We start from the raw sequence: 13,500 nt of genomic DNA on the forward strand, positions 1-13,500 counted from the left end.
CTCCAGCCCCATGATGCACCAGCCGGTGGAGATCCTTCAATTCTGTGATGAACCAGCCAGTGGGGACCCTCCAACCCTACTGGGGCCCCTCCAGCCCTGCAATGCACCAGCCACCCTGCAATGTCCCCAGCTTGGGGACATCCTTCATCCCTTTCCCTCCCATTGCCTTGACTCCCCTGGCATTGCAGACTCCCCTTCCCATTTCACCACGGAAGAAACAAAAAGGATCAGAGGGATAAACCCCTTTATTTGTTAAGAAGAGCTCAGGAACAGGAAGGCCACAGGACATCAGCACTTCCTTGCAACAGGGACAAACCCAAGGAATGGGGCAAGGTCTGGCCTGGCTCCATTTTCCCTGCATGGCTCTGGAGGGAGCAATTTGAGCCGGGGACTGTGTGTGGCTGTGACCACCACGGGATCTCTGTGCACAGCAGAGCTGGGGGGCCCCTTCCACAGCCAGCCCAGCCCTGCCAGAAGCCAGTGCCCGGAGTGCAGAGCCAGTCCTTTGGAATTGGAGCAGGAGACCCATCCCCGAGGCACTGAGCCCGTCTCGGGGGCTCTAATTGCCCTCAGCTTTCCTCCGCAGCTCCTCGACGGCCTCGCTCTGCCGCCTCTTGTCCTTGGCGCGGATGATGGTCATCCTGAAGAGCTTGCAGTAGAGCTCCACGGCCGAGGGGCTGTCGTCGTTGCCGGGGATCGGGTAGGTGATCAGGGAGGGGTTGCAGTTCGTGTCCACCACGCCCACCGTGGGGATGTTCATCTTGGCGGCGTCCCGGACGGCCACGTGCGTCTGGAAGACGTTGTTGAGGCTGCTGAGGAAGACGATGAGGTCGGGCAGGCGGACGCCGGCGCCGAACTGGATGTGGGCGTTGGTGAGGAGCCCGCCCTGCCAGTAGCGCGTGTGCGCGTACTCGCCGCAGGCCCGCGCCGTGCACTCCACCAGGTGGCAGAACTGGCGCTTGCGGCTGATGAAGAGGATGATGCCCTTGCGGTAGGCGATGTGGGCCGTGAAGTTGAGGGCCAGCTGGAGGTGCTGCATGGTCTGCTCCAGGTCGATGATGTCCTGATCCAGCCGGCAGCCGAAGATGTAGGGCTCCATGAACCTGGGGGGGCAGAGGGAGGGCGGCACAGGGGCACGGGGACAAGGTGTGCAGGCACTGAGCGCTTCTGGATGTGGGGTGGCTGCACAGGAACCTTCCTTTCCCCCACTCCAGCTCCTGGCTGATACCAGAGATGCTCTCTGCAGAGAGCCCTCGTGTCCAGTGTCTGTTCCAGCTGGGCTTGGGGGGCTGTGGGTCTCACCCCCCCTTGGTGCCCACATTGTGGGGGGTCCCTGTAATCTGCCCTGTGTGGGCAGTTCCAGGCTCAGACCAATCTAGTGCAGCCCCCAAAGCAAACATTGTTTATGGAAGCACTCTTGATGTCAACAAGCACTGGATGATGAAATAATTCCACTCACCTGTGCCGACAGCCCTTTTTGTGGCCCAGGTGCACCCGAGCATCAAAGAGATCTTTCAGGGTGAAGAGCTCCTTCACGTTGAAGAAGTCGGGGTGGCTGAGAGGCTCTGACAGCAGCTTGTCATCTGCAGCTGAGAGAAGGGAAACAATCAATCACTGCTCCCTCTGGTGTTTTGGGGGACGAGCTGGGATTGCAGAAAGGACCCCGATACACCCACGACCACCTGCTGCAACGAGGCGATACCTGCACGGGCATCGCTCCTGGCCTGGACCCGGGGAGGGAAAACACTCACCGCTGGGCTGGGTCGCCACCGGGGCCGTGGCCGTGGCCGGGGCCGGTACCAGGACGGTGCTGTAGAGCCGCGGGGCCGCTGCGGGAGAGAAACACGGGGGTCACACGGGCGGGCCGGGGCGGACCGGGCGGGGCTGGGCAGCGCCCGCTCACCTGCCGCAGGAGCCGCGGCACCGCCATGCTCCGAGGGCACCGCGGGGCAGCAGCAGGAGCGGGAGAAGGAGGAGGAGGAGGAGGAGGAAGGTCAGCGGCGCTTTCCGCTTCCTGCGGGCGGGGCGGGCCCGCGCCCCTCCCCGGGGCGGAGCGCGGCGCGATCGCGTCCCGTCGCCGAGCAACGCTCAGTGCCCTGAGCCATGTCCGGCCCCGAGCCCGGCCTGCCCGGCCGCTTCCGACAGCCGCCTTCTACGGGCTACGGGTGAGCGGGGAGCTCGGGCCGGGCCCCCGGAGCCCCCCGTGCCCCCCACCTACCCCGTGCTCTCGCCCCGCAGGCAGCCGACGCCGCACCCCGGTTCCGCACCACCAACCCAGACCTACGCAGCAGGGCCCCCACGGTGCACGAGCTGCCGGTAGGTGATGGAGGGACCCCCGGGGGGGCTCGGGGTCAGCACGGCCAAGCTTTGCCCTCCGCGGCGTCCCCGGTAGCCAAAACCCAACCTCGCATCCAAACTTTGCAGGCGCTGTGACTGTGCGCAATTTTAAACATCTCCCTTCTTTTCTCGCCCCTCTCCAGACCTGCTTCCGCGTCATCTCGCACAAGTTTTCGGACCATCTGGGCAAGGCTGGCATGTACAGGAACAACAGCCTCAACACCTCGCTGGAGAAGAGCTACTGCACGGGCCCCGACACCTTCATCACCGCCTACGAGCACATGGACTTCCACCCCAGCTACAACCCCAGCGGGCCCTCGCACTGCAGGAACCTGAGCTAGGGAGGGACACCAGGGAGCCACCGCGGCTTCTCCCGGTGGGGTAACCGCGCACAGCTGAGATGAAACCCACTGATTCACAGAACGAATGTTATTGTTAATAACGTATATTGTTCTATATGTTAATTTATAAAGATTTAGTGTGGTTAAACGTCAGATAAATAGCTCATAGGAGCCGTCTCGCTTAGTTTATAGGCAGCATATAAATCCTAGAACAACATATATCCCCTTAACCTCTTCTCTGTCGCTAATGATCCTTTAAATTCTTGGCTCATGTACCACATATAATTAAAAATTAAGATTTAAACTGCTTCTCTACTATTCAATGAATAACTGATCTGCAGGTTTTCCAGAGGTATTCATTAACCTTTTGGATTGCCTGTAGAAAGTTAATGTTTCTTCTATCTCACAACTACAAAGCTTTAAGGAATTATTCAAATAACGGCAAGTAATCAAAAAGAAAACGTTTTCTCAAGTTTTATTGTAACAACTGTAGTTACAGCCAGTGAAACTGCACTGTCCAACTGCACTAAAGGAACACCTTTACATTTTTAGCTTAAAAACTAGTTTTGAAGAAAAACTGCTCTGCCTGTTTATGGATGAGAAACAGTCCCATGTTACAGGTGTAACACAGGGATAGTATCCATTAAAAATGAACATAATGCTATTCTAGCTGTTTGTGAAAAATATAAATAATGAGTTAATATTATGGCCAAGCACCACTGCAATTGATATTCTTCAGTGTCATAAATATTCCCTATTTGTGGCACTTGGTTATCTCAAACAAAGGAATAGCTGGGTAAAATCCCCCCCCCCAGGTGCAAACACACCAATACATTGGAACAAATAAATAAACTGAGCAGAAACAGGCCTGAAAAGTTAACTTTTAAAATATTTAACATGTGAAAATAAATAAGCAACTCTCTACTGTTCACTGTTAATTCTTCTATTAGACTCTAGACAGTATCTTGAGCTTCTTACAAGTTCCCTTTCTTCTCCTGAAATGAAGAAAATAACAAAGTGCTGAATTAATATAAATAGTTGTGACTATTTTATGTATTATTTTTATCCACAGATTTTTCTGCAGGTGGCATAATTTAGGGATAAGAGTGCCTCTTAAAAATATAACTATAGTGGATTCTGTCACATATCTTCCCACTTCATCTGAAAACACCCACCTCTTTTCTTCCTTGCCTCAATTTCTTGTCTTTTAGTTTTATTCTTGAACTGAAACCAGATCCTTTGAAGAGTTTGACATGCAATGTGCCTTAGTGTTCAGATGTTAGACCAAATACTTAAGAAATACCTGCACAAATTCAAAATATCAGCCTGAAGATGACACATTTTACCACACAGAATCTCCCTGGAACAGTCTCTTTCTACTCTGTCTTTTGAAAGGAAGATTTTCATGTTTGCAGATACAACTATGTGGGGCTGAACTATCACAAACTGAAGGTTTGAAAAATTGAAAAGCTTATACATTAATAAAAGAAATGGTGGCAGGGATGGTGTGTTCCTGCCTCGTATAAAAAAGCAGCTACACTTAGAAACATGTGTTCTTAAAATAGCAGCAAAGAATGTTTATAAAAAATTAAGGTAGTTCTTGTGGTCTCATGAGGATCCTTGAAGATTGTTGCTCCCAAAGCACTGAAAAATAGTCACTGAGGTAAAAATAAAGCACTAAATCTATTTTCAAAGTCCTGCACAAGCACAGATTTATCTGAGAACCGTGGTACTGCAGCCAGAAGGACATCACTTACCAGGAGCCATAATGAAAAATACCAAGTGGTTTAAATAACTTAACATCCAAATTAGCACATGTTGTGCTCTGACTGAAAAAAATAATCACTGCTCACTTTTAAAAAACATGAACCAGCATTCATTAAAAAAGGTAATTGTTGGCAAGAGTGGGAAGACCCGAGTTCATGATTCCATCTACTGCAGTAAAGGATAAATTACTCCTCAGCTGGTCAACCTTTAGTAATGTCTCAGAGGGATTTCTTATTGATCCCAGACACACTTTTTTTTAAACAAGTGATAAGAACTGTAGCAGGATGAGGACACTGCCAGTGGAGCCATGGCACTCTTGTGGCTGTTGTCCCAATTCCACAGATGTTCCCTGACACACATTTAGTTACACAAGGAAAGACTCCACTTCTTGACCACAAACACCAGCAAAGAAAACTGCTGTTGGGGTTTTGCTAAAACAAGCACCATTCTCACCTCCCAGAACAGCCACCACTTTGTTTGGCCGATGTAGTTGGCAGACTCTCCTTCATTTTTTTGTTCTAAAGAAGTTAATTGCACCCTCAGAACACAGGCAGGAAGGGAGAAAAGGGAACAGAAAAATGCTACTCACTCAAGATGATGACACAAACCATAGGAGCACTCTGGTTTCATGGTCCATGGGCAGAACCCCATTTATTAAACATTATAAACTCAGCAATGTACACCATTTCCTATATACAAATCAAGTTTATCAATTTAAAAAAAGTGCTGTTTGAAATCAGGTTTTATTTAAAGCACAAGGTAACTGGAATTGCATCTTAACTGGAAGTGAATCAGTTCACAAGTTGTACTGAGGACACAGACACAGCGACAGGGGCACGAGACACCTTTAAAGTCCTAATGTTGATTTACTGAAAACTTGGAGGAGAAACATTCAGCTTTTTATACAAACAGTACATAGTGCTTCCACCATCTCTAGGAAAATTAAGTATACAGTTTAATCCTTTTAAAGCAAGGTACTCAGAAAACTTCTATTTTAAAATACCAGCCTACTGACCTATTCCAAACAAAAGGCCCAAATCCTGCAATGGAATCAAGGCAGACCGAAGGATAAGCCTGTGTAGAGGGACTGCAGGCACTGAGCTAAGGAAAAAAACACTTTCCCAAGGTATCCTACCACAAAATGGAGATGATTTAACACACTGACCTTTTAAACAACCCGACCAACCAACCCAAGGACTACAAAAAGGCGGCCGGACAGTAAGAAATGTCAAGTGAGCACTATAAACATGTTTAAAACGTAACTGCACAACAGTATAAACACACCAAGGATGTTGTTTCTTTCTCTACATGCCACAGTTACTCGTTCTACTCTATGCTACGCTGCATTTTGCCACTATTCTGCATCACACCAGGGACACCATGAGACACTGGATCCGGTCTTGGCTGCTTTTGCTCCAGTTTGCAATTTTAAGGCCAGCCTCGAGGAAGGCTGAAGTGACTGAGGAACAAAGTGATGCTAAGTGGTGGTTTGGCTGAGAGAAGTTCTGCAGAAGGCGAGACAAAGAGAATATCAGATCAACTCACAGGGACAAGATGTAAGAACAAACTCCTTGAAGGACTTCACTACACACAAATGAAAAGAACGACCAACAGCTCCAGTTCACACTTTGTTTTTGAATTTTCAGTGAAACCAGCGTGAGGGCACTTTTCTTTTTTTTTGTGACATGAATGTGCTACTTCAATCCCGTTTAAAGTCAGTACAAATAAAAAAAGACAGTGGTGAAAAATTGCTTTATTCTGGCTGCTGGAAACGGAGGCAGAGAAAGAGCCAGTATGAAAGAACAGCGCTGAAAATATCCGTGGCGTTTACGTCGGGGCTTCCTACAGCAAACCCAGCTTTGCTCTATTGCACAAAAACTGTCAGTGAAAAGTTCACAGAAATGTAACATCTTAGAAACCACTTCTGAAAAAGGAAAGTAAGGGCACTCAATTCCAGAAAGTTCATCCAGGAAACCAAAAGCCATCTCTGGGTAACTGCAGGGCGTCAATTGAGGCTAACGAGGAATTGTTTCAGCCTTGCAGGCCCAGTAGTATATAAATCCAGAGAAATCCAGGGAAATCATGTTGTCTGAACAGACAATGCTCCTTCACTTGTCTTACACTGCAATTGTGCTTGGAATCATCTGCTAGCAGGAGGTTTTAGGTATTCAAAAGGACTTCCAGCAGCTGCTGAGATCACTTTACACAGGACAGTGCAGAGAGACTGATCCACTTTATTTACCTGAATTTGCATTTGTATCTTCCAGGCTGGATCTCCTGGAATTCCCCTCAGGGAACAACCCCCAGAGTCCTCAGGGGAGGAGGACTGAGACTCCAGCAAAAAAACAGGACACAGGACTGGCCTAAGGCAGCTGGAATGTGACTAGTGTCAGAGAATCTGCATTGCTGTCCAAGGCTGTGTTTTCCTGGGATCTCTTAACAGGTTGCCAAATATATTCTGTGCACAAACAGGTTCCCCTTTGATAGGTGATCAGAGGCCTCATAATTTAAAGTGTGAACAGCCAGTATCTTATCTACAGTAACTAGAGCTTCCTGTAGTAATGCAAGCCCTAAAAATCATCATAAAAAATATTTCCTTAGAGCACTTTAAATAATTTACAAAACTCTACAAAAACTATGTATGTTTATCCACGATATCCCTGTTAAATAGAAGCATTTTCACATTAGTGTGTTTATGACATACAGGTAACAGCATCTCCCACTGTCTCTCCTTTCCTGTCTCAAGTTTTATCAAGGTAATTACCATGACAGATATTTTCTAAAAAGACTGTTACTGTAAAAAAAAAGTGTACTTACATATTTGAGACCTTTTTTCCCAAGAGGGAATCTGGGCAGTCCCCTGCAGATAGGTCAGTAAATTTTGCACAGGTTTTGGCTAAAAATTCCTGCCCTTGGTGCACTTCACTAGCAGTTTCCCTGTTCTGCAGGACAGGTATTTTTCCTTCCAAATTGGAGCTGGTTACTTGAATTTCTTCCTGCCTGTCAACTTTTTCTTCCTTAATGCACAACTGCACACTGTTATCTGCACATGCTCCTCCACTAGTTTTATCCACTGCTGCTGCTGTCACATTTAATTCCTGCTGTGGGCAAGCTAAACTGGGATCTGGCCTCTTGTCCAGGGGGTTATTCCCTCCCTTACTGCACGCCTGTGCACTCTGCTGAGCTGTGTCTCTGCTAATTTTATCTGCTTTTCCAGCTGCCACGCTGCACTCAGGGCGTGGGGGATCTACATTTGAATCAGCCCAGCTGCCTGTGTGGATATCTCCTTCCTCCATCCACACCTGGGTGTTCTCAGCTTTGGATGTTCCTCTGCAAACCTGATCTGCTTTTACTGCTGCCTCACTCTGTCCCTGAGAGGAGAGGCTCAAGTGAGAATGTGATTGATCTCCAGAGGCATCAGCCTTTCTGCTACCCTCGGCTTCCTCTTTGACACACAGAGGAGCAGTCTCAACTCCTGCACAGGTTTCTGCTACATGGGGACTTGACACTCTCACAGTGACTTTCTGAGAAGAACTGGATGCTTTTATTGCTGTTGTACTCTCCCCACTAAATTCACCTGTTGGCAAGGGGTTAAGCACATCTGTATCCTGGAAAGCTGCCTCCACTCCCAGCGTGCTGTTCTGGGTGAGCAAACTCTCTGCTTTCTGCCTTTTGTTCAGAAGCATTGATTTCTTCCTGTCCCGGGCGTATTTTAGACCTGCAATAAATTTACTGGAAATTTTTAGGTGAAAGGTGTTCTTTCTTTTAGATCTGGGCTTTGCACTCATTACTTTTTGTACTTTACAACCTTCATTTTTGCTGGGTTTAGGGGGCTCTGTTTTGTGGACATTCTTTTTACCTGTTGCATTCCCAGGTAACTCACCAGCACCACCTTTAACCCCCCCCACTCCTTGCTTAGCTTTTGACTGACCAGTAGCATAAACATTCTCTGCAGAGGAAGCACATTTCCCACTGCCACATAACATTGCACTTTTCCCTTCCGTTCTCTGGGAGTTCCTCGACTCCTCAGTCTGCTGAGGTACCTCAGTCTTTTTACTCTGACCCGGCACGAGGTTGATCTCGTTCTCCACCGGCTGTTGCTTTGCTTTTCCTCTATTACCAGTTTGTTTGGTCGCTCTAAATAGCTCTAAATCATCTTTTTGTATCTCTGAATTGCTTGCAGAGTCTTTGGCCTTTTCTGCCAAAAACTTCCTGATTTCCTGCTCGATGCTGTCGTCGCTGTCCACTGAGCTGCTGTCCTCGGTGTGACACGCAGCTGGGAAAGTACATTTTCTATTTTTAGCCACCCGCTGGTTCGAAACCGGTTTAGGTTTATTCCCTTTTTTAAGCTGTAAGTTAAACTCCAAGTTTTTCATGGTTTCTGGTTTCTCATTGGGAAGTTTGATGTTCATGCTGTCTGAAGGGCTCCTCACTGCGTTCTCTCTCACAGCTTTCTTGGGCTTTGAGAGGCAGCTTTTCAGCAGTGCAGGATTTTTACATTTCCACTCGTTTTGTTGGAGGCTGCTGAAATCATCCAGCAGCTGAGCTTCTGTCTCACTGAATCTGACTCTCTTCTTGCACTGAGATTTTTGGTCCTTGGACTTCTTCTTGAGCTTTCTTTTTGACCGTAGCAGGTCCTTGATAGCACTGTCAAGGTCCTCATCGCTGTCCAGAGAACTGCTCTCATCATCCGACCCCTCCCTCTCTGGAGTTTGGGTCGTATTTTTCACGAGTTTTCTTGTGCTACTCTGAACCTGCAGAGGAGGGTTTACAGAGTCCAAGGCCACACATCTGCCATCAGAGCCAGACAATTTGGGAGACACGAGCTGCTGCTGCCTCGTCTCTTTACTGCTGAGGCTCTGAGCATCACAGGGTTCTGCAGGGCTGCTCAGGGCACACTCCTCTTGGAGCACGGGAAATTTTGCTTGGAAAAGTCCCATCTGCAGCTGTTCAGCTGTTTTTGATGCCCCTTGTTGTGCTGTTCTGCCTTCCCTTTTCAGTCTCCTTTTCCGACTCAGCGATAGCTTCAGTGTTTTGGGGAGAGAAGGCTCCAGGGTACTGGTGAGGCTGTTTTGATCAGAAGGCAGAGGCATCTGGATGGAGCGTGACAGGCTGGGAGGCTTTGCTCCGAGGTTTTCTGACTGTGCTTTCAGAGCCAAAAAAGCCCTGATTTCCTGCTCTATACTGTCATCACTGTCCACAAGGCTGCTGTCGCTTTCACAACGGGAGGAGGAGAGAAGCTGGGGAGGAAAGAAGGAGTCTGCAGCGAGGGATTTGTTGTCACTTCCCATTTGGGATGGCATGATTGTTTTGGAAATATCAAGGATAGCTTCTGCACACATGAGCTCTGCAGATGTGTCTGCTCTGCAAGAAGCCTGCAATGTGAGCTCACAAGCAGCGATCTTGTTTTCTGGAAGTGCAAAATGTCTGGCCTTTTTCAGTGGTTTAAACAGCTTGTTAAAGTCATTGCTGGTGCTTTCTAATCCTGCTGACTTGGAATTAATTTCTTTTCTCTTGTTGCTTGTAGGGCTTTTACGGATTTCTGGTGAGGCACTTTTTGTGGAGCTAATTGTCAGGCTGGCAGAAATGTCCGCCATCCCCTTTGGATCAAATTGTTCCCTCTGCAAAGGGACACAGTCTGCTGCATCACCTGCCTCTTTCCTGATTTTCTCCAGCTGGTAGAGCTGAATGGCTTCTTCAATGCCATCATCACTGCTCGAGTCAGATGTGTGCATGCTCTCCTTGATGAGTGCTTCCCTTGGCTCCCAGTAATGAGCTCCACTTCCCTCATTCTGCTCCACGAGCCAGGGCTGGCTGGCAGTGCCCATTTCCAGATACGCTTGGTTCACCTGGCTGAACTCACTGGGCTCTGCTTGGATTTTGGACTGCAAACACTTGGACTGTGTGCCGGATTTCTGCAGCTTGGGATGGTGTCTCAGGAGCAGCGCCTTACAACCTCGCTTTATAGCACCACAGTTCGTCCTGTTTGCTGTTTCTTTGTTGCACTTGAGGACGGATCTCACCCGGGAATCCTTTTTATCCCCCTCACTAACACATTTACTAATTTCTTGCTGCTTCTTCTCATTCAGGAACTGCACTATTTCAGCTTGTATGCTCTGTTCAAAAGAGTCATCGCTGCTGATGCTCTGAGGGGAAGCAGGCTGGAGCCTTTTCCCAATTCCCAGGTGATCAGACAGGTACTCTTCAGAGAGCATCTCGGCTTTAAATTTCACAGGGAGGAGGTCACCAGCCGTTTTGTTCTGCGAGAATTCTCTCTTAAACCTTTTGTCTCTGCTTGTAGTCACAGAATGCTCTGCATTCCTTGGCAAGGACTGGTCACTTTTGCCTTTTGCTTTCAAGTACTCCTGGATGGCCTCCTCTATTCCTCGGTCCACAGAGTCGTCGCTGTCAGAATCGAGCAGGAGGGTCCCAAACTCCACATTCTCTTCCACTTCAGTGTCATCTGAATCCTCAGGGGATCCACACTTGGTATATGGAGGCTGCTTCTGGAGCAACGGGGTGCTGGATGTGACTCTGTTACTGGTGCCTTTTTCTCCCTTCTGTTTCTTCTGCATAATACAACCACACTCATTGTTCATACCCAGGGTAGACTCTTGACTCTGCAGGTTGTTTATGATCATCTGAACTTTTGCGCTTACACAGGTTCTCGTGACGTCCCCGTCAGATTCAGGGAAGCAAACGGGATACCTACAATTCCTTGCTGGTCCAAAGGACTCCCATTTTGTCTGAAGAGCTACCAAAGGAGGAGCATTCATAAGGAACATTCTAGCAGGCAACAGCAAAGTCCACGATGGAACAGTTTTTCAGACTGGTCTCTCTTCCATCCTACAAGGGAAAAAAAAGGAAAATATTTACTATTATGCACATACCTTCTAGAAATTCCATGTAATAATACTGGTAACATAAACTGCAAATTATTAACACACAGAACTACTGTGCCAGATAATCACAGCGGTCAACATCACTTCAACAGGTAAATCAGTCACTGCTGCCATCAGGGATAAGTCAGAGCACTCGTCATTTGTGGTTTGCAGTATTTTCTGGCACAATCATAATCAAATTCAGGTAATTATCTCCACTTCTGAAACTCTTTCTGCATTTCCCACTCCCTTTTGCATGTGGATGTAGAGCAAGTTGGACTGTGATCCGAGGTGAGGGGGGACAAACCAATTCTTACTCAAAGAGCAGAGTAACTGTGTTAGCAGGAGGCTGGACTCCAAAAACTCAGAATGTTCTGTGATTCTGTGAAAACAATATCCCAAAATAGCTTTTACTGGTTCTGGCTTGACATTAAACATGCACAGCTGAGGGACTTGGGGCAGCTTGGAGAGAAGGAAAGGGAACTTATTTCTTCCTGAAACACACTACACAGCAATAACCCCAAGACATCAATCATCCGGCCTCACTGCAGGATAAAAGCCCTTGGCAAACACAGATCTTTAGGAGTGTGCAAAAGCAGGATGGAGATGATGAACTATTCTTTGTGTCACAGTAGAAACCCCAGGCAGAACAAAGCTTTGTTTCATGGAAGAGCGAAAAAAACCATCCAGAAAACACCAGATAACACCCCAAAGAGTTCTCTGCCTCCACGTGGCCTCATGAGGGCTGATGGTTTCACCTGCAGCATCGTTTGGTAGGACCAAAACAGTGTCTGGTTGGCACAAGGCAGTAATTCCTAAAAAACTACAGCAGTTGGGTATTTCTTCAAGCTGAGGCTCCACACAATCGCAGTGAGCTCCGACTGGAGAGTGGCACCGGACTCTGCCAACCTACAATTACCCTCTTTTCCCTATGAAACCTCTCTGACCTTGCCCTTGTCAATTATTCTCCAGTTCTGGTTTCAAATTAATCAGTGACAATAAATATTTTAAAGAATTAATGATTCTAAACTCTTTCAAACTTCTATTTATTTACTACTGAGAGTAAGGTAACATACAAGCAGGGAAGACAATTCTTTCTTTTCCTCAGTGGTAATTCACCTCAAAACATCATCCCTGTAGAATTAAAATTTTAAGTATAATGATCAAGACCATCCCTCCTCGCTGGGTGGTACCTGGAACAACACAACATACGCTGTTTTAACTTCCACCTTTTATTCATCTGAAGACAGTTTGGATTTATTTCAGCTCTACACATGCCAGTAAAGCCAGTGCTCCCAACAGAACCTGTATTTGACCATGAATTAACTGAAAGCACCCAAAACCCCTGACTTTTAGAACCACATAGCTGAACACAGTTTCTAACGTGGCCTCTGACACGTTCACTAGGGCAAACGTAAACTAAAAACATTTTTTCCTTGTAATAAGCAGCTAAGGATCAAAAAGACAGAAATTAGAATACTTCATTATCTTGAAGAAACGCAATTAACACACTCTAGCTCCCGGCTTCATTAAAAAAAACCCAACAAACCACAACGTATTTCCTATTAACCTATTTCCACAGTTTTCAGAGAAGGGGCAGGTGCCTTTTGCTATTCCACGCCTGGGTTGTGGTTGTCCTGCGAGAATTACGTGGGACTGGGGTGAATTTTGGTGCCACTGCACCGCACCAGGGCACCCACCCAGGCTCTGAGGGGGCACCCACCTGAGGGCACCCATGGGGGCTGTGAGGGGACTTCCAGGGGCATCTGGAGGCTGTGTGAGGTGGGACGTGAGGGGACACTCGCCCAGGGGTCACTCACAGAAGGTGTGAGGGGACATAAGAGGACACTCACCAGGGACAGCACCCAGAGAGGGTGTGAAGGGAAATGAGGGGACACACAGTCAGGAGGAGGGGGATAACCTCCGGAACTCTGTGAGGGGAAATGAGGGGACACACATTCAAGGAGGAAGGGGATAACCTCTGGAACGCTGTGAGGGGAAATGAGGGGACACCCAATGGGGGACATCCACAGGGGCTGCGTGAGGGGCCATGCCGGGACACACATCCGGGGGCACCCACAGAGAGTGTGAGGGGACATGAGGGGACACACACCCGGGGGCACCCACAGAGAGTGTGAGGGGACATGAGGGGACACACATCCGGGGGCACCCAC

At 48.0% G+C, this 13,500-nt stretch overlaps 3 protein-coding genes across 3 annotated transcripts; 1 reads left to right on the plus strand and 2 right to left on the minus strand.

Moving 5' to 3' along the window:
• Positions 1-227: 227 nt before the first annotated feature.
• Positions 228-1,960, minus strand: MRPS2 (mitochondrial ribosomal protein S2). Its single transcript, XM_029960492.1, has 4 exons — positions 1,907-1,960; positions 1,752-1,833; positions 1,460-1,589; positions 228-1,103 (listed from the first exon to the last, which is right to left on the minus strand). Exons 1-4 carry the CDS (start codon positions 1,928-1,930, stop codon positions 560-562), a joined length of 780 nt encoding a protein of 259 aa, XP_029816352.1. The 5' UTR covers positions 1,931-1,960; the 3' UTR covers positions 228-559.
• A 143-nt stretch (positions 1,961-2,103) lies between these two features.
• On the plus strand, positions 2,104-3,342 carry CUNH9orf116 (chromosome unknown C9orf116 homolog). The gene is given in 4 exon segments (XM_029960566.1): positions 2,104-2,165; positions 2,239-2,255; positions 2,258-2,316; positions 2,481-3,342. Coding segments are annotated over 4 exon segments (336 nt in total). The 3' UTR covers positions 2,679-3,342.
• PPP1R26 (protein phosphatase 1 regulatory subunit 26) lies at positions 3,147-11,501 on the minus strand. Its single transcript, XM_008927237.3, has 2 exons — positions 7,263-11,501; positions 3,147-3,673 (listed from the first exon to the last, which is right to left on the minus strand). Exons 1-2 carry the CDS (start codon positions 11,228-11,230, stop codon positions 3,625-3,627), a joined length of 4,017 nt encoding a protein of 1,338 aa, XP_008925485.2. The 5' UTR covers positions 11,231-11,501; the 3' UTR covers positions 3,147-3,624.
• Between the last annotated feature and the right edge of the window lie 1,999 nt (positions 11,502-13,500).

This window comes from Manacus vitellinus, unplaced genomic scaffold (assembly GCF_001715985.3).
Source record: "Manacus vitellinus isolate BGI_N305 unplaced genomic scaffold, ASM171598v3 scaffold_27_pilon, whole genome shotgun sequence".
NCBI classification, from domain to species: domain Eukaryota; kingdom Metazoa; phylum Chordata; class Aves; order Passeriformes; family Pipridae; genus Manacus; species Manacus vitellinus.

Bases quoted from the DNA above. Each gene is read 5' to 3' on its own strand.
- PPP1R26 (XM_008927237.3), bottom strand. From the start codon at position 11,230: ATGTTCCTTATGAATGCTCCTCCTTTGGTAGCTCTTCAGACAAAATGG. The intron at 3,674-7,262 runs GTAAGTACACTT...TCTTCATTTCAG, and splicing joins GGAAAAAAGGTCTCAAATAT to GAGAAGAAAGGGAACTTGTA.
- MRPS2 (XM_029960492.1), bottom strand. From the start codon at position 1,930: ATGGCGGTGCCGCGGCTCCTGCGG. The intron at 1,590-1,751 runs GTGAGTGTTTTC...CCCTTCTCTCAG, and splicing joins GGTGGCGACCCAGCCCAGCG to CTGCAGATGACAAGCTGCTG. The intron at 1,104-1,459 runs GTGAGTGGAATT...CTGCCCCCCCAG, and splicing joins AAAAAGGGCTGTCGGCACAG to GTTCATGGAGCCCTACATCT.